A 19466-nucleotide genomic window follows, 5' to 3' on the forward strand; every position below is an offset into this window, starting at 1 on the left:
ATCATGGCTTTCAGGATTAGGAAGCTTGAAGCTTAGGTTGTCTGATTTATGACTGTAATATGAAGAGGCTGTAACAGTGAGAAACAGTTCCGTCATGCTAATAACTACGTCGTTATTTGTAGAGATTTCCTCACCCAAAAACACATTTCCCCACCAAAATCTGAGGTTGAATCATCCTTTCAACACAATATGAAGCAAAACTCTTCACCTCAGTTTATGTCATGGAAAGATCTGCTACTAATAATCGCCCTGTCTCTGTTTAGAAACCTATAGAACCTCATACACACCTGCTCCATCTCTCTGTCAAACATACAGATACAGACAGTCAAACACAAACTTTCTCTTTGCCATGTGATAGTCACATTGACCTCTGTGTACATGTAATGCCGCACGCTGGGGCTTGACGGCGTGCCGAATAAGTAATGGCATAATGTTTTAATGTCACTATGGCCACAATAGGCTATTCATTGCAGCAATCCTAATGTACACACCTGAAGCACACATCACATGATTTTTATTACTTTGGCAAAACAAACAGAAAGACGTTTCGAGCCAATCATCTTCGTGCAAGCCGTACATCAATCATCCTTCCTAGTGTGCACAGTTAAAGTATTAGTCTCTTGTTTAAGTAGATTCGCACTGTTGTTGATGATAAAGGTCAGGGCTGTCACGTAGGCTTCCTCAACATATTTATGATCTAAGCACTTCCTTCATCTGTCCCTAGGGGTTGAGGTAGAGTTATAAGTAATATGATTATAAATGACGTCGAGTGTTATCCTTCCATTCTGCTGGATGGCAGTGGTGTCTTAAAAATGAGGTTGATGGGGATCCATTTCCACACATTCACTCTGGAGTCCCACGAGGCCCTGCTGTGAGTCCCCTCATTTTCCCTCTCGCCAAGATGCACACATCTGTAAGTTATATGGTCCCCTCCTAAAGCCGAGTTCCTCTTCTCCCTCTGCGATAAATGCAATGCTTTGTGACAGAGAGGCACTGAAAGATCATTTTGCTCCTCTAAAGCTGTGCTTTTCTCTTTCTGTTTGCAGCATATGCTGTGATTGCAAACGGACAAGTGGAATGTTCCAAAGGGTATAAACAAATGAATCTCACACACTGTCAAGGTAAGCTATAAAATATGTTGGAGAATGTGTAGTTCAATCTTTTTTTTTAATGTTATATTATTAAACAACTGCATATTTTAATAGGTAGCTTACCCATAACAAACAGAGTTATATTAAATATAATGTCATGGATGTGATAAAAACGTGAATGCCCATATATTTCCATGCTTACATTGAGCCCTGGGGAGCTCCATAAAGTATTCCTTGCTGTACGTCTGGCCCCTATGAGAACCAGGTCAAGGGTACAATTATCCTTCGTCCACGGTCAGAGTTCAGCAGCCAATAAGCACCTGGGGCTGCTGTTTTAATTGGTCTTTGGGGTTCTGAGTGGAGAATGGTACGGCAGAGTGTGATTATGGTAAATGTGGCTCTCTGAGTTATTGAAAAGGGAGCTTTAGTTGCAGACCTGTTTGTTGCTCAGCCTCCCTATGTGTGCCAGCAGAAGAAAAAACAGTATAACTGCCACCTCACCAAACCATCTGTATGTAAAAACAAACTGTTCCCAGGCAAACACTGTATTTTCCCCTATTGCAGCATCCCAGAGGTGTCTAATTGTGAGCTGGCTGGTAGTTCATGAAGCCACAAAACCACCCACAGTGTCAACTCTGTAGACAGTCTCCCACTAGAGAATTCAGACTATTTATATGTGTTGCTGGTGTTAGTATACAGCACAGGAGTTGGCCAACATGAACAAATAAACCCCAGTTGAAAGACACAGGAAAAATGCACTGCTTAAAACGTGAACATTGCAACCGACTCTGACACTTTCAAAATAGAAGTGCTGCTTTTCTGACAGTCTACTTGAGCTGGGTCAATGACTTGATTAATGGTGTCACAATCCAAAAGGCAAAGCTTACTGAAACCTATGGAGTGCAACAACATAACGGTTCAATGGACAGCTTTGACTACATCTATAACAGGCCTCATCTGGGTTCAGCAAGTTCAACATGTTTTCTGATCCGCACAGTACAGTACCATAGGTGTTTTCAGGTAATCATTGAGCTGGGAAACACATTCTAATAAAAACAAAGACCTGTGGACAAGGACACACTTATTTTTCCAATAGTGTGTCAACTATCCAACACATGTGGAAATGTATCTTTCTATTATTCATGCTTTTCTTTTGTGATTGTTTCAAGATGTTCCTCATGTCTTGAGTTCCAAAAAAGCAAAGCTGACAGTTATATTTACTGGAGTGCTTTAAAGTTTCGGTCCCGTTCAGCTGCCACTCCATTCCCGAAAAATTATTTTTAATTTCAGGTCTTGCAGCAACTGCTAAGGAGACAAAAACCTGATTTTTCTGGGATGTTGTCATTATTATCAGAGTGGCTTCCAGCTTGCCAAACTGAGCTATTTGCAGTGCGTTTTATTGGAACAAATCAGAGCTTGTCTCATATTTTGCAATAGGCATAATTTACTGCTTGACATCCCCTGACCCTTCTGTGATGATAATATGCCCTATCAAATCCACACGCTGCTCTCTGACTTCAGAGATGATTCCTTATCTTCAGAAGCTGCTTCTCAGAAACTACGTCAGCTAAATTGGCCATCTGTAACTGTGATGGAAAGCACACATAGATACATGTGCAATCATATTACGCATTTAACTTCATACATAACTCTTTGGACATTTTGGATCAACTTAATAAAATCTCCTAACAATTCAAAAACACTGACATTTGACATTCATCATATTGAATACTGCCTGGGTCAATAGGTTGAGACCTTAACATATTAGGTTATAAAGCAAGGATTGGCCTGTGAAAATGTACTTTCCCAATAAGGGGACGCTTTGGCTGTATTTTGAGAATGTGCATTCCCTCTCTTCACAGTTTCTGAATGGATGCATTTCTGGCTCACTAAGTTATGTCTGGTTTGAGACTTTCAAAGTAGTCACTAAACACTCCCTTTAGCCATAACAGCCAATACATATTTAGAGAGTAATGCTGCCAATTTCCTTTACAGCGTCAATAAATAATTCTGCTGGTGTTTATGTGAGTATTGGTTTTTCCAGAAGTTAAGAGTGGCCAAGGTCAAGTAAGGTCGCAGCAGACTGGCTGACACTTTATGTGGAGTTTGGAAACTTCTTAGGTGTATTGCAGTCATCAATAGGTATCATTAGACAATAAAAAACAACCATGATTAAAGCTGCTGATGGACACACACAAGGACTATTTGTCAATGAAAGCAACCAAGCATAGATTCAAAATAGATGTTGAGATTAGTGCTGGTCAAGACAGGTTGTCATGGAAGTCAGTTTCAATCCCAATCAACCCAGCAGCAGACTGTAACAATAGCACTAATCTGGGACTCAACTGAACCATGGATTAAAGACCCCATGTGATGAAGGCTGAGCCCAACGCTGACCTGAACTCTGACCAGATAGCATGCTGCTTAAATTAAACCCGAGCTCCCACAGTACCTGTATGAGAATATTGTTGTTCCTATCTCCGTAGAGCGTGCACATCAGGACAGGCAGGCATGACATCTGTGGTCTGCGTCATTGTTTTAACAGCATGTGCCTCATCCTTGCTCATCCAAACAGGTTGCTTTTGCTAACAGATATGCAGGCTTGTTTATATTGTCATAACATAGAGGCTTTGGCATTATCTTCAGATTTAGAACCAGTTCCTTCTGAGAGAGACAGAAAAGAGCGAAGAGAAACGGAAAAACAAAGGGCAACAGATAGAAAAGAACAAACAACAAATACAACATTGAGGCATTCTCTGGATTAGCTTCAGTCTACTGAATTTATCAGCCCCAATCCCTTATAAACTCACTTTTTCCAGCAGGAAGCAAAACAACAAAACAAGAGCAGATTCATTAAGATTGGGAAAATCTGTGGTGGCAGGCTGTCGGGTTCCAGTCGTCAAAGCAATGGGAAAAGACCTAATGATGTACTCTTTGTTTAACACGGTAGAACAACAAACTTCACCTGGTCCCAGTGTGATCGCTTGACTAAGCACCTGAAATATGTCCTCCTATGCTCCTGGCTGGCACATTAACTGGCTTGCTTGCCTTAATTTGGCTTAGTGACTCATGAGCTGTTGGAGCAATAAGCAAACTTCACTGGCCACTGTATCACTCCAGCACATGGTTCAGGTCAGGCAGAGGAAAAAAACCTCTTTAACGTTCACTCATTGACGTAAGCAAAGGATGCTTTGACCTTATTGGACGCTGTAAAGGAAAGATACTGTCGAAGAAAATCTAAAACATTCTTCTATTTTCTCTGTTAGTGTCCAGATTTCAAAGCCAAGGTTACTACAGCCCTGAGAGTTTATAATATCTTGAAGTCACAAGGTTATACATGATTGAGTGCATCCTGCTTTACAGTGGTCAAATTAATATGTTTCCCTCATGTCATCACTCCTCTTTGCTTTCACACAATTGTGAAACCTGAAAGTTTCCATATTTCATCACCTCCCATCATCTGGTGACGACATGACCTATTGAAATATTTTGTCACCTTTCAAGGTGTAAATTATTTACTAAAGCCTTACATCATCTCTGCTGTTCTGCAACCATGAAGGATCCGTATATCTGTATATCTGAAATGCAGTACACCAAATCTGTAATCAATACTTGTAAGTTTGGCTAAGGGGTGTATTGTGAGTTCAAAAAACAAATCAAAAACATGACTTCATAATATTTCCATAATGAGAATGTACTAGATACTCTATGACTGACGTATTGCATATTTCACAGACATCAATGAGTGCCAGCTGCCTGGCCTCTGTAAGAACGCTGAATGTCTGAACACCAAAGGAAGCTACAGGTGCATGTGTAAACTAGGCTTCATGTTAGACGCTGACAGGAGCCACTGTGTCTGTAAGTATTGCAACACATCATTTAAGGCTCTTGACAATTTTTCATGTATTGTATTGGAATAAGATGAACGTATCAACTTCTCTCCCCAGCGGAAAGGGCTTTGTCTGACCAGAGGGCATTCTGCTACCGATCGTTGTCAGCAAGCACATGTTCTCTGCCGCTTGCTCATCACATCACCAAGCAGATCTGCTGCTGCAGTCGGGTGGGCAAGGCCTGGGGCCCTGGGTGTGATCGCTGTCCTTTGCCGGGATCAGGTAAAGCCACCAAAAGTTAGCCACATGTGTCCTAAATTCACCTCTACACACTACAATGTTTAAAGGCACAAAGAGTAGGATTTTATTGTCTAGACTCATGCAAAAAGAATCCCTCCATCATCACATATCACTCACTAGAAGTGTGAGGCAGTGGTGGGGACATTTCTGGCCGTCAACCTATAACCCTATACAAATGACCAGGTGCCAGATTGGAATAGAAAGCTATATGTACGTTTATGGCGGACACAATGCCGAAAAACACAAATATAATGGACAAAGCTCGTTCCAAAGCGAGAGTGAATCTGGGGTTGACATTCACCCGCTGGCAAGCACCGTAACGCTCGTTGAACCGAGGAGCCGGGGCCAACTTTGAGTGTTGTGTTTATAAACCGCAACCGACAAATCCTACTCATTGTGCCTTTAAATACAAAACTCGTCCATCTGCAAGCTAACCCTTCCATTTCTGTTTCAACTGAAATATTTGCTGGGATGCTTTTGCGGATATAAAAATGTCACATGTATTATTATGCAAGTGCTAGCAATGGTAGTGAAAGCTCAAGGAAAGTGATATGTACCTCTCAGTCTGCTCTTTGTCCGGCTTGTAAACCAGTTCAAAATAACCAAAAGTGTTTGGGGTGGAAAAGGACCAAAAACATAACCGTTTTCATATTTTGGAGGCTACATAATAGTGGGAGTCAGTTTTGTGTTATCACTCCAACCCTCAGAGAGAAACCCCACTAATAGACCGGCAATGCTTCACAGCAGAAATAAACTGCTTGGCCAAGTGAAACATGGGAAGTAGTTGTCATCTTTTTTTTTTCCATACTGATTTAATCTTCAAAGTCTCTGAGAGACACAGGCTGGTTTTATGGAGTGTCTGTACTGGCCAGTGATTCATTGGGATTGTCATAGATCAGATATCAGACACACAGACCTCCATGGTGCTGCACAGCCAGGACTGACACAGTACACACAGCCTCTGATTATTTTTCTGGCTTTTGTATGGCCTGACAAGCTGTTAGAGCCATGTTCTGAACCAAGCAGCCAGGCCCATTACTTGTGACTTGGTAACAGGAGTCCGTTGACTATCATTCCATATTTACTGCAGTCCCTCTGATGTGGCTCCTCATCATATATAGCCCCATTTCCCTCCACTTTAAATTCATCATTCAGTAGCCTATCATATCCACATTTCCTGCATTTACAGCAAACCGCGTATCTGTCATTACTCATATCTCTATTCCAGACTCTTTTGGCGTAAAGTTGCAGCTTTCAGGTCAGGTAGGGGACACAGTGCTTCTCACTTGTAATGGATTCACCATCGCTGAGGTTTGTTGGGCTCCGACACAAAGAGGTGCAGTCTCCCTCCTTTTATCTAGCCAGCCAATCCTCCATTAGCCTCTCACTCACACGCCTCTACACCAGAGAGTTCAAAGGTCAGTCAGTATTACATGATCCTCTTCTTCCCTTCACTGGCATGGCTGTGTCTGTTTCAGTGTGCAGATATCCCAAAATCTTTCCAAATCCCCTCGCTGGTCGCTCGCTGTGACAGCTGTCACTGGCCTGCCAGCGAGCTAGTTCTGCGGCAATAGCCCGAAACTCGACCCCCTCATTCACAGCACGCAGTAAAGCACAGCATGCTCAACATAACAATATTACACGGATGGCTTATGGCATTGCTATGAATATCAGACAGAAATATGAGCCACAATTAAACTCTGGCTCATTGTTCGCTGCTATGTGTTTCCTACTCTTCAGACCATTTCAAGGAGATCTGCCCAGCAGGTCACGGATACACCTACTCGCGCTCTGATGTGCAGATTTCTTACAGACAGCTGGGGGAAGAGGATCTGCAGAGCACAGGAGTGTCACAGGAGGAGCAGAGCCCCACTTTCCCTCAGCCTCAAGTACCCCCGTACTCCGAGTACCCTGAGACACCACAAGCACCCCGGTACCCTCTGACTCCACAGCAGCCTCTCCATCCCTCTCCCCCAGACAGAGAGACACCCCAAGAGCCGAAAGGTGAGGATGAAATATTTGGTACATTCAATCTCTGCCAAGCTGACTTTAAGATTTGTACTCTGAAGGACAAAGCGATGGATAGTTGCTGCCGCTGAATGTTCTGTACATGTTATGCACTCAGGCCTCCAAACATTTAACTTTTAACACAACCCGTGACATATACAATGCAGGACACCCGAGTGATTTCTTTCTCTACAGGATGCTAACGGATTAGATTTGTTGCGAGAATTCAAACATCAGCAGGATGTTTTCACCAAATTGAAACCCCTCTGAGCTTCACAGAAATGCACACAAGTAATCCACACGGGCCATACATCTAAATCCTCAGGATTTTAGGGAAATATATCTTCCTGATTTAATGCTCGTGAGATACTTTATTGGCAAAGCTACGACATTTTGATTTATGTGAGGAGACAATTCTGTAAATATTTAGAGATGTTTGTCTTCATTATCAGAGATATCTTTTATTTTCTCTCTTTGCATTTTTCCTTGGCCGGTAGTCTGCACTACTTTCTCTGTCTGGCTTATAAAGGATAAATGTGCCATAAGCTTTGTTTTATTAGAAATAAAGACCTCCGAAGCTGCGAGACAAGTGCCTAAAGAAAACATGGGCTGTTGTGTATGTTGCGTGTAGTCAGTCATGGTACTTGTTAATACGAACAAAATGGCAACTTTTTTGCTACTGATAAACTTTTCCTCTTCTTTCCGTCTCGTGGCAGATGTGGAAATTCTGAGCCCGGTAAGTTCTCCCTCCCTGTCAACCTCTTGGCACATACTTTTGAAATGTTTATCTTACAACGATATGCTCTAGCTATCTCAGCTGGAGGGTTTGTTATGATTATGTAACTTATTCAGAACACATTTTGGTAGAGACACATACCTAATTAGTGCAGAATACGACGACACAAGCAGACATACTGTATGAAGATGAGCATGTTGATGAAATGTAACCACAATCTTTGACATATTTGCTTGTTTTCTAGCCAGCTGTTGTGACTGACTCACCACTGAAATATCCAGGTATTTGTCTCTTGGCTTTACACATACAGATCATACAACTCTACTGCCTCAACGCTGTTGTTTAATGCCTCTTGTGGCTTGATCTCGAAGCTCACGGGCTAATAGTAGTTTCAGTCAGGCACAGACAGTGTTTTCTATGAATTGCTCACGCCAGTGGCTGTCTCAATGCTGCTCTGCCCTCACGCCAGCGAAAACATTGACATTAAAGTCTGAAGGTTGACTACATTCAATGAGTCTACTTGATTTATTGTCGTCGTTGTACCATTTTTAGCCTGAAAGGAAAGAGTAGATCATTTTTACATAGCTGCCCTGTGAGTGACAGCTGAGGCAGTAGTGGCTAGGAAAACAAGCAGTGTCTCGTATGGCTTGTAGAGAAGGAGAATTTACTATGGGTCACAGTGTTAGTGGTTCACTGTTCGCACTCACCCTGTCTTGATCCGTCTTCACAGAAACTTCTCCAGACTCCTCCATCATCAACTTGAGTCCAGATTCAGAGGACACAACCCACACAGGCTCAGCCACAGGTAAAAAAACATACATTAGAATACAAATATTAAATACTTCACCCACAAAATGACCATTTGTTTATCAATTACTCAGTGCTACCTTGAATTCTTGAAGAAAACTTTTCATCGTTTTCGTTTTCATTGCATGAGTCCAAAATGAAAAGAAATAAAAGTTGATGAATTGAAGTAAGTGGGGGCTGTGTTTAACAACGTTATTCCTTTAAACACTGGATATAAAATCCCTAGTGCCTAATTGCCAGGTGGTATGGAGCAGTAGGACGACCATGCACAATAACTCTTCCCTTTTTATGCTCTCAGTCAACTGCTGGCAGACAGCAGCACATCTCATAAGACATTTTTTCAGGCTTACCCAGAGTTAAACCGGGGAGAGCTTGTATTATGCTTTTATTTGACCCTTTTTCCCAGAGCCAATTTGGCTTGAAGATGCCGTACAGCACAGAGGGTGAACGGGCGAGAAATCAAGACTGAGTGTGCCTCTTGGAAGGGTAAGCTCTGCTGAGCTGACAGAGGCCAGATTTATGAAAAAAAGGAGGACGACAGTGTTAAAGTGTGTTTGGGAGACAGTGAGAGGAAGAGTGATAGGGAGGAGAGTTTACAGTAATCCTACAGAGAAAGATATACTGTAGTGAGCTTTTCCCTCCTTAACCTGACAGAGGGGCCCAGTTCACTGTCTGTTCACAGTCCATTTGGACAGAAAAAGACAAGAACAGCACTAATGTCAGGCTTTACTGCGCGTGACCTGCTCCTCGCTGACCTCTTTGTAAGAGCTCCATACCACCTGTTAGAACGCTACAGTGCTGTAAAACATGTCCTCTCATCCAAGACCTCACCTATAAAACAGCAAGACGGGGTCCGATGGAAAACAACATGTGTTAATGGAATGCAGTTTTTCTTTTTACAGTGTCCGTAATGTTACGTTACCCTAGGTCAAAAATGTTCTTGTCTGCCCTCTGAGTAATGACTGTGCACTTCTCTGTGGCTTCTCGTAGGCATTGACAAGTGTGCCACCACTCCCACCATATGTGGCCAGGGGAAATGTATTCCTGTGCAGACTGGCTACACCTGCAACTGCGAGCCGGGATTCAAGCTCAGCGCACTGCAGACCAACTGCATTGGTAAGCATTGATGGGAGAGAGAGAGAGGGAGATGGACAGGGGTAACGATGGGACACTCGAACAGAAAGAAGGGGCACGCAAACACACACACATGCTGACACCAGAGGCTCCAGTGGCTCTGTCTGTCATCATCTCTGTGCAAGCAAGTCCTCAACACCAAACGTTACACGGCACAGAAGCTTTGAGAAATGAGGCGAGCCAAAATGAAAGAGATCCGTTTGTTTATGTTGACCTGTTCTGTGATGCCTGACAACAGCCTACAGGCCATCCAAAGAGCTGCCACGCTGCTGTGATCCCTTACCTCATGATGAAGGCCTCTGCTCTACTCGACTGGGCTCAGGCTCATCACTGAGGAATGCCTGCGCAGCAGAAGAGCTCCAAAGTCAGGGCTTGGAAAGTTTACAGTCTCTGCCGGTGAAATGGAACTGCAATGTAATGCTGCATTTGATCACTTGTACTCACCTTCTCTGTCTTCTGCCTTTACTTTCTTTCTCTGTCTCCCATTGCAGATGTGAATGAGTGTGACGAGGAACCATGCGGAGGGAAAGGTCGCTGTATAAACAGCTTTGGATCCTTTACCTGTCATTGCCACAGTGGCTACAGCCAGGTGATCACCCAGAACAGGAAGTTCTGTCAAGGTGAGACACAGCCCAAATGACAGCAAGAAACATAATGTTTCCAATGAATGAAAGCTACGACAGGCGGCTGTTAGCTTTCTGACTCTCTGTTAGAGCAGCGCAAGTTCTTGTCTTTCAGCACTGTTCATTTAAAAAGCATCCTGCCCTAATTACTGTAATACTGTGGAACACAATGGTCACTTTCTTTTCCATTCTCCTTGGTTTTCATTCAAACTGGCAGACATTAACGAGTGCAGCATGCCCAACAAGTGCCAGAATGGTGAATGCGTCAACACAGAAGGATCGTACACCTGTGAATGCCACAGTGGCTACGCCAAGTCTTGGAGAGGCCAATGCGAAGGTGACATGCATGCATGCACAGGCGCCTACGCACACATAAAGTTCACATAACAGCGCAATCTCAGCCAAGCCTATTTGTTTGCTGCCATGAGTAGATGTGTAGCCCAGTAACAAAACACATTTTCCTCTAATGGAAGCCAGGAAGAAAACTATGCAGTTTGTGACAGAGGGATTGTGTGTTTGTTTATATTAGCATTTGTGCATCCTCAAGTGTGCACATTGTTTTAGTAACAACGAATTACATTTTTTTGTCCAACCTTCTCCCTGAGCAGATGTAGATGAGTGCAGAGATCCCATTTCCTGTCCCAACGGTGTCTGCGTCAACACTCCGGGCTCCTTCCAGTGCCAGGCCTGCAGCGCAGGTTTCAGGCCTGTCGATGAAAGATGTGTGGGTAAGGCATCCCCCGCACCCATCATAGCAGCAGCAACACCACCACTCCCCAAACTCCTACGTGTGTTTCCGACCACTGCATGGAAAGAAGCTGGGTTTCCCTCTGACACTGTAAAAGCTTTCTGTATTAGGTAACATTTAAGTAGACAAAAGCTGCTGCTCCCAGTTGGGAAGACCAAAAAAATAACCAAGGCGCCATGGCAATGGGCCGTTCCTCCTAATGACTTGCTGACAGCTTATGATGCAGTACAATTCACCAAATACCACAAGCTGAATTAGTTTCACTGAATTGTGGCTTTTTGCTCAAAGGGACACTCTGCTCACTAAACTTATATGAAATAAATTGTATTTCACGCTTAAAAAGACTTTATATTGAATTTTTATATGTCAAGTGTGGACCACTTCAGGGCTGTTTCACAACCCTCCACCCTCTCTCTCCAGTCAGTGTTTCCACGTGTAATATATCAAGTCCTCCACCCGGCAGCCTCTGCATATCCCCAATATTATTCAAACACATTCACTGTGTTATTGCTGATATTTTGATATCACTGGCCCCCGTAAAAAGATTGTTTATAATACTTCAATTTGGGAGAGTCCAAATATTTTCTCTTGGCCACAGCCTTGAACAAACAGCGTATTATTGTTGGAGAGCTCTGGCCACTGTACTGTTGGGCCCAGCGGAGGCTTTATTACCACTGCTGGGCTGGGTGAGAGGACCGAGCAATCACAGGAGATGTATGACAAGGTCAAAGGATCAATTCCCGACGATGACGAGGTCCCGACACGCAAACAAATTCTCTCACCCATAGGATTGTCTGTGGCCCGCTGTAAAAACTTTGAACTGTGGAATATTATATTTGAATACACCAATGGCCAACAAACTACATTTTGTGTGTGTTGTGTTTAAGCTAGCAGCTCCCACCCTGAAAGTGGCCCGGTTACATAAGAGCCTGACTGGTGTTACTTACCACATCCCCTCTCTATGACCTTGCACCCCTCTAATTTGTTTGGAAACCTAAGCTCCCGGAGTGATTATTCCAGAAATGTGAAAAGCTGAAATACAGAATGAGGGTGGAAAATATGGAAATGCACTTGAGTTCTTTTTTTAATGGATTTCTCAGTGAGTCTGACGACTTATTTAAAGCCTCGTGATTTCCTTGCCTCCAAAGAAAACACCACTTCAGCTACTTTCTGTTTGTGAGTCCACTAATATTATTCATTCTGTGTAAATATGTGGTGTATAAATAGCAACTGAGAGGAAACCTTTAAATGGGGGATAACAGTGGAGGTAAATATTTTTACTCCGAACATCCACCGAGACAGCGTTAACGGGCCCACAGTATACATCTGGCGCTGCGAGAGTCACATAAAACAGGCAACATGAGCGCAGGGCTTCCAGTGTTTGCTCCAGTCAATTGACGGTAGCACAGTTGTTTGGGCCCAATTGGCCGAATCGTGGATAAGTCTAATTGCTGGTGTGATAGAGAAAACAGCTCCATTCCCCTGTCAGGGCTTATCGCGGAGGCCTGAGAGATGCCGGGTGATTGCAGAAACAAAGCATTGGGCCAGACGTCTGGCAGTGCCCACTGCTAGGCAAGCAAAACCCAGTCTGTGACTCTCTAGCTGTGTTTACACTGTGTGAGCTCTCGGTTTCAGCATCTCTATCACGTCCTCTCTCCACCTCCTTTTGCAGACAAGTACTTTTCCTTCCTCTCCCCCTCTTTCTCTTCCTCTTTTAATGTCTCATTCTCTGCCTCTTACTCTCACATAATCAGATTTTCTCTCCCCACACCTTCGCCTCAGCTGAAGAATTGCCATTGTTAACAGTTGATAAATTCCACTATAAAACATTAATTCTGCATGAGGTCTTCCACTAATATAATTCCTGGGTTAACTGTTCTGACTCACGATGTGGAAAAGACAGCTACTGCTGCAAATAGTAAAAGGCCTTCATGAATGAGGTTTGGGCGCTGATGTAATGTAATGACTGCTGTTTTACAGTTATTTGCACGCAAATCATGCTGTAATTGTTTCCCCTTTACTGATGCAACCCTTATTTTGTATACACGTCTTTCTTTGTATGTTATTGTTGCCTTTCTGCCTAAAGAAATGAAAACGAAAATTCAACAGCAATGTTTCTTTTGCTGTAAAGACTTATTTGGAACTGCTTTCAAAAACAAGAATTGTCTCCAAAACAACAGCTGGCAGCGATTTCTCCAGATTATGTAAAGTAACTGGGACATACTGGGAAAGAAATGTTCCTGCTGATTGCTTTAAATATATTTTTTCAATGCTGTGAGCACCACAACTGACCACCATTTACTTTCATTGTATCGGTGTGGCGGCAGAAATCAGAAACAATGTCTGCATGTCTAGATACCACCAGAGGTAGAGTGACTGAGACTTTTAATGTGGATGAACTGACCCTTTAATCACACCGTATAATTGTGTCAGGGTGAAACCTTAAATCCCCGTCTCATATGCGTTGTGTCCTCTCCTGACTTCTTCTGTCCCCAGATGTAAACGAGTGCTTGAATCAAACAGTGTGCAGCCGTGGTGGGTGTGTCAACACAGAAGGCTCCTTTAGGTGCGACTGTTTCCAAGGATACGAACTTTCAACGAACAATGTTTGCCAAGGTAACTGTCAGTCAGAAGGTCATACAGACATTATTGACTTTACAGCTCTGTGAATAGTTCTCCACAAAGCTACGAAAGAAGCGTCGTGGCACATTTGATGTTTTATAAAAAAGGCTACAAAGAGTTAAAAGCGTTTTTCTTAATATTTAAAGCCCGTTTCTTTGTCTTCTCTGTGTCTTCCCTCCAGATGTAGATGAGTGTGTGCTTCCTGGAATTTGTCTCCACGGCCGTTGTATCAATCTGGACGGCACCCACAAATGCACCTGTAACCATGGTTACCAAGTCACCTCAGACAGCGAAGCCTGTGAAGGTCTGCAAAGGATTATCTAGAGCTGTTGGGCGTAACTCATCACTGCATACTTCTCAACTTGTGGAGCTCTCTCCGCAGCAGTATAATGTCCGCAAATTGTTTCTTTTTGTTAGATGTCAACGAGTGTGCAACTGGTAATGTGTGCCCTGCGGGAATTTGCATCAACACAGCAGGTTCCTACACTTGCCAGAACTGCAGGCCTGGGTCCGGACCATCTGCAGATGGACTGAGATGTGAAGGTACTAAATGGGCTGTTTAATGATTTAACTGCAGTTTTTGAAAAACACCGGTAGCAATTTGTTTGCATGGTTTTGGTGAATATGATATGTCTGTTTCCAGATGTGAATGAGTGTGCCCAGGGTGGCTTCTGTCTTGATGGCGTGTGTGCCAACACGGAGGGATCCTACACCTGTACCAGATGTAAGGCTGGCTACACACTGTCTCAAGACCGGCAGAGGTGTGAAGGTAAACTCAATCTCCAGCTGTGCTCCTCATTCAGTACAAAACATTAGTCCTGTTACAACTGTTGAAGACTTACTCAACACATCTGGGCGGTTTGTCACCTCACAATTTAAAAACTCCTGTGCAACTGAATCTCTTCCACATATCATTTAGTCTTTTTAGTGATCAGTGTCAATGCATGTCTGTGCGTGTGTTTCGCCCAGATGTTGACGAGTGCCAGTCCCTGTCTACCTGTGCCAACGGGATCTGTCTAAACTCAGAGGGCTCTTACACCTGTGAGAACTGCCCTACGGGGTACAGTGTATCATATGACGGAGAGCTCTGTGAAGGTGGGTTTATTCAACACCACTTTTCAAAAATGTACTCCTGCGTAACACCATATGTATATTATTCAGCCTGAAATAACTAACACTGGTGGGGTTTAGTGGTTCTTGCCTTTCACCAGGAATGTGGTTCTTTTTTCTTGGCTGTATAGAAGCTCTGTCCCTGCAGCAAATGTTTAACGGTTTGTGTTGTTTTCATGCCAGATATTAATGAGTGTGCGCTGCCCACTACATGCCCCCAGGGAACATGTACAAACACAGAGGGTTCCTTTACATGTATCGTCTGTCAACCTGGTTTCAGAGTCTCTGAGGATGGACAACAGTGTGATGGTGAGGCTTGCTTGTGTTTGTGCAGGAATGTTATGTGTGTATATAGCATAGGTGTGTGTAGCTTCGTCTTCTATTCAAACATGCCACACCTTGCCTTAAAAGCAATACTTCACCCCCAAAATGATCATTTGTATATCAATTACTCACAACGTTTTACCTTAAATTTGGGAATTTGCAGTTCTTGCTGAATTGAAGTAAATGGGGGACTTGGATTATAACGCATGAGTTGTGTGTTTTGATACAGTTTTGCTGTGGTTAAACAATTCACTTCAATTCAGCAAGATTTTCTCAGTTTTTGGATTCTTCGTTCAATGTGGAGACAAGAAAAACAAAGTTTTATTCACAACAGGGTGAGTAATTGATATACAAATGATCATTTTAGGGGTGAAGTACTGCTTTATAACCCAACAAAGCCGCAGTTGATGGTGAATGTGCCAGCTATGTGGAACTTGTTTCCCAGATGCTTCAGGCTGTATATAAACAACATTAAGTGTGACAGCTTGGATCCCAAAGCCCCATCATCTAAGCCCAAAATCCCAAAATACTCCATCTAGACATCACATCATAGCTGGATCCCGGACCCCTCCGCCTCTGGTACCGCTCATCTGATCCTTGCTCAACACAATGAAACACCAGCCCTCAAATAGAACAAGATGATGTCAGGCGAATGCTCTGCAGATAGCTCATCTTAAAAGATAGAGGTGTCGACATTTGTAATTTCTAGTTTCAGTGATTACCGATCTAACTGATTATAACTGCTGGGCTTTATTTATTTGAAGCCAGAGATGTTAATCTGTGCTATGATGTGTCCATGTATTGTCCAGATGTGGATGAGTGCTTGGTGGCTAACGTGTGCCATGGCCAGCTGTGCTTAAACATCCCGGGATCCTACGCCTGCAGGAGCTGCGGAGCCGGCCTGCAACTGTCTGAGGATGGTTACAGCTGTGAAGGTAAAACTACCTCTGTGTTTACCTACCTGCTTGTACCTGTGAGCTGTCACTATGGTGAACATCGTACCAGAGTGACAGTAGACCAGAGTCAAAAAGGAATGCATTAGACCCAGAACATGATTACAAAACATCTTTACAGTGCTCAGTAATTTGTCCTGACATGATTTATGAGATCAATGCAGTGAAACGGCTGCTTTGACGAATCCAAGGAGGTTAGATCTGTCATGACTTCATGGGAAGCAGAAAAGGAATGAGTGTTTAAATGTATTCAAACATGGCCTCAGTTAGTCATATATACTGTGGTGTGTTTTTGAATGGAAGCGTGGATGTAGCCCAAGAGGAAGATCCCCGACTGATATGTGTCTTTGCGCTGGGAAAATATTTTATAAAACAAGCCGGAGTCCAAGTCGGCCTCTGATAGGATTTTAATGGTTGTCTCTGATGCCATGGAAAATATTAAGGGCTTAATTTGAAATGAAGTCAACCACTCCCCTGCCTTACACGTACTGCGGCGAGCTCGCCCTGTTGAACTCGCTCTGTTCAGCCAAAGGCAAAACGGAGCCGCCTCAATCACTTAACAATGGCCCACACTCTTTTCTCCGTAAGAAATACAATCTGTACCGGCTCGAGGAATTTCCAATGATCACATAACAGCGAGCCAGTGACTGTTTGTAGATACAGTAATTATGTGCCACCTGTAATAGCTTGCTGTTTTGGATTCGATGACCGTCCTGCATACTTATCTTTCCACTCTTTTTAATAAAACACTGTCAGTGTGATCTAATAAAGAGGGCTTCGCTTACTGTATGTTAGTCACACACACACACACACACACACACACACACACACACACACACACACACACACACACACACACACACACACACACACACACACACACACACACGCACATTAACAGATAAGACAGTCAGAGATCAAAAAGTGGACTCTTTAAAGCAGGGGTGTCAAACTCATTTTAGTTCAGGGGCCACATAAAGCCCAATTTGATCTCAAGTGGGCCGGACCAGTGAAATCACAGCATAATAACCTGTAAATAACGACAACTCCAAATTGTTCCCTTGATTTTAGTGCAAAAAAGTACACGTACATTCTGAAAATGTTCAAATTTAATGAACTATCTTTTTACAAAACATTAATAACAACCTGACATTTCTTAAGTAAAAAAAGTACAATTTCAGTATTTTACTATATGATCAAAACAACACATTTTTCACTTTGCAAAGTCATCCCATGGGCCGGATTGGACCCTCTGGTGGGCCGCATGTTTGGCACCCCTGCTTTAAAGGCTCCTATAAACTAGGAACTACCTGTTCTTCTTCTCCTGTCTCTTAGACATTGACGAGTGCCTGACCCCAAGTGTGTGCCCCGCGGGTGTTTGCACCAACACAGAGGGCTCCTTCTCCTGCATGGCCTGTGACCCGGGCTTCACAGTGGCACCCAACAGGCTCTCATGTGACGGTACGGCACAGTGGGTGGTTTATTGCGGTCACTAAAATGTATGATTGCTGTACAATCATCTGCTCCAGCACAGTATGACATGCTATAGTAGAAGAATAAGTCATTACTTGCTGATGTCGATGATGCATAACGTTTCTGACATGTTCACTGTGGTCTGGAAGCTTGTCATCCAAATGACAGAATTTGGGCAACTGGCTGAGGGATTTATAGCTTGTGTGAATATGTCATACTGATGACGTGTGTGTGTGTGTGTGTGTGTGTGTGTGTGTGTGTGTGTGTGTGTGTGTCAATACAGATGTGAATGAATGTGAGGACCCCAGCCTGTGTGTGGAAGGCCAGTGCACCAACACCATTGGTTCCTATAGCTGCTTCTGTCCTGATGGTCTGGAGATGATTGATGGGACGTCCTGCAGAGGTACGCACACACACACACACACACACACACACGCACACACACACACACACACACACACTTTGAGTTGTCTAACACATCAAATATACCATTAGTGGTGAACTGCTTCTCGAGGCTTACGTCATGTTGGTATCTTGACACAGCTGTGTGTGTATATTTGTGACAGATATCAATGAGTGTTTAACCATCATGGGCATCTGTGGAGAAGGAGACTGTCTGAACACTAAAGGCTCCTACACATGCATCTGCCCTGATGGATATACCACCATGGATGGAAGGACAGGCTGCCAAGGTACAGTAATGAGAGCAATGGGACATTTTTTCAGATGATTTTATGGGCTTTGTGTAATTGGGTTAGGCAGAGTAATAATTGGAGAAAGTTCAGTGCAGGCAGGGTCACCACACTGTCCTGGGTGCTGATACCAGGCCTGAGACTTTGGCATGGGTGCTCAGGCGGCCTTTCTGTGTAATGGGCCGTGGCCTCATCGACTGTCTCAGCTCACTCTCCGTTCGGACATCAGTTTGATGTTATTCCAGCCGCACCCAGTGACCCACTGGTCACAGCAATGGGAGAGAAAAAAATGTAGCCTGATCATCAGCTATGGAAGGCTTTTCAACAAATAGCTTTGGCTAGGATGCCAGAATTTGATCAGTGTTATTTCTGGTGTGTCTTGCAAGTACAGTAAGAGGTGAAGTTAAGTAAACGGCTGGATGTCTGGCGGTGAAATATCCTGCCGTGATGTGAAGCAGGTAGTTTTGGATCTCTCGGTCCAGGCCTCTGCAAGACGCTGGCACAGTCCTCTAATGGGCAAGTTTGACTTACAGTAGAGGAGGGTCAGTCCTTGAACAGCGACATTCTTCCTCTGAGGCTTTGGCTTTGGAGCGCCTCAGATATTGTACACAGACTCGGAGCAAACTAGTCTGCATCAGGTACTTTGGCTTCCCGCCACAACAAATACTGGGCTCTAATTATCCTATAAATCAGCAGTTGTCGTATATTTTCTTGCAGCCTGCCATTGTGTGTACAGTGCTGACACAATGAAAGCCAGACCCCTCTGACATGAGCCTGCAGGGGGAGGAGAAGGGAGGATGAGGGTATGAGGTTATGAGTTTATGGGACTGAAAGATGGGTTAAGTCAGGTGATGCTTGGCCTTGACCAGGCTAGTCTTTCAGCAGAGAACAGAACATACGTAAGAAAGGACTGACAGCAGACTAAAACACATCTAAATGTAATCCTAGTCAACAGGTTGTGCCATGGCCCTGCTGTTCCTTTAAATGCAGGCTTTCAAGCCCTTAAATCACAGCAT

General features: G+C 43.6%; 1 protein-coding gene across 1 annotated transcript in view; it reads left to right on the forward strand.

Annotated features, from left to right (window-relative positions):
* Positions 1 to 19466, forward strand: part of LOC115027487 (latent-transforming growth factor beta-binding protein 2) — a 79469-nt gene that overhangs the window by 43467 nt on the left and 16536 nt on the right. The window contains exons 9-29 of the mRNA XM_029460849.1: positions 1047 to 1121; positions 4827 to 4949; positions 5039 to 5203; positions 6962 to 7225; positions 7945 to 7964; positions 8209 to 8245; positions 8695 to 8769; positions 9762 to 9887; positions 10397 to 10525; positions 10746 to 10865; positions 11137 to 11256; positions 13773 to 13892; positions 14080 to 14202; positions 14316 to 14441; positions 14542 to 14667; positions 14868 to 14993; positions 15192 to 15317; positions 16142 to 16267; positions 17621 to 17746; positions 18042 to 18161; positions 18325 to 18450. Of these exons, the coding sequence (XP_029316709.1) occupies positions 1047 to 1121; positions 4827 to 4949; positions 5039 to 5203; positions 6962 to 7225; positions 7945 to 7964; positions 8209 to 8245; positions 8695 to 8769; positions 9762 to 9887; positions 10397 to 10525; positions 10746 to 10865; positions 11137 to 11256; positions 13773 to 13892; positions 14080 to 14202; positions 14316 to 14441; positions 14542 to 14667; positions 14868 to 14993; positions 15192 to 15317; positions 16142 to 16267; positions 17621 to 17746; positions 18042 to 18161; positions 18325 to 18450 (2499 nt within the window). The remainder of the gene's footprint in view (positions 1 to 1046; positions 1122 to 4826; positions 4950 to 5038; positions 5204 to 6961; positions 7226 to 7944; positions 7965 to 8208; positions 8246 to 8694; positions 8770 to 9761; positions 9888 to 10396; positions 10526 to 10745; positions 10866 to 11136; positions 11257 to 13772; positions 13893 to 14079; positions 14203 to 14315; positions 14442 to 14541; positions 14668 to 14867; positions 14994 to 15191; positions 15318 to 16141; positions 16268 to 17620; positions 17747 to 18041; positions 18162 to 18324; positions 18451 to 19466) is intronic.

Source organism: Cottoperca gobio, chromosome 22 (genome assembly GCF_900634415.1).
Source record: "Cottoperca gobio chromosome 22, fCotGob3.1, whole genome shotgun sequence".
Taxonomy (NCBI): Eukaryota; Metazoa; Chordata; class Actinopteri; order Perciformes; family Bovichtidae; genus Cottoperca; species Cottoperca gobio.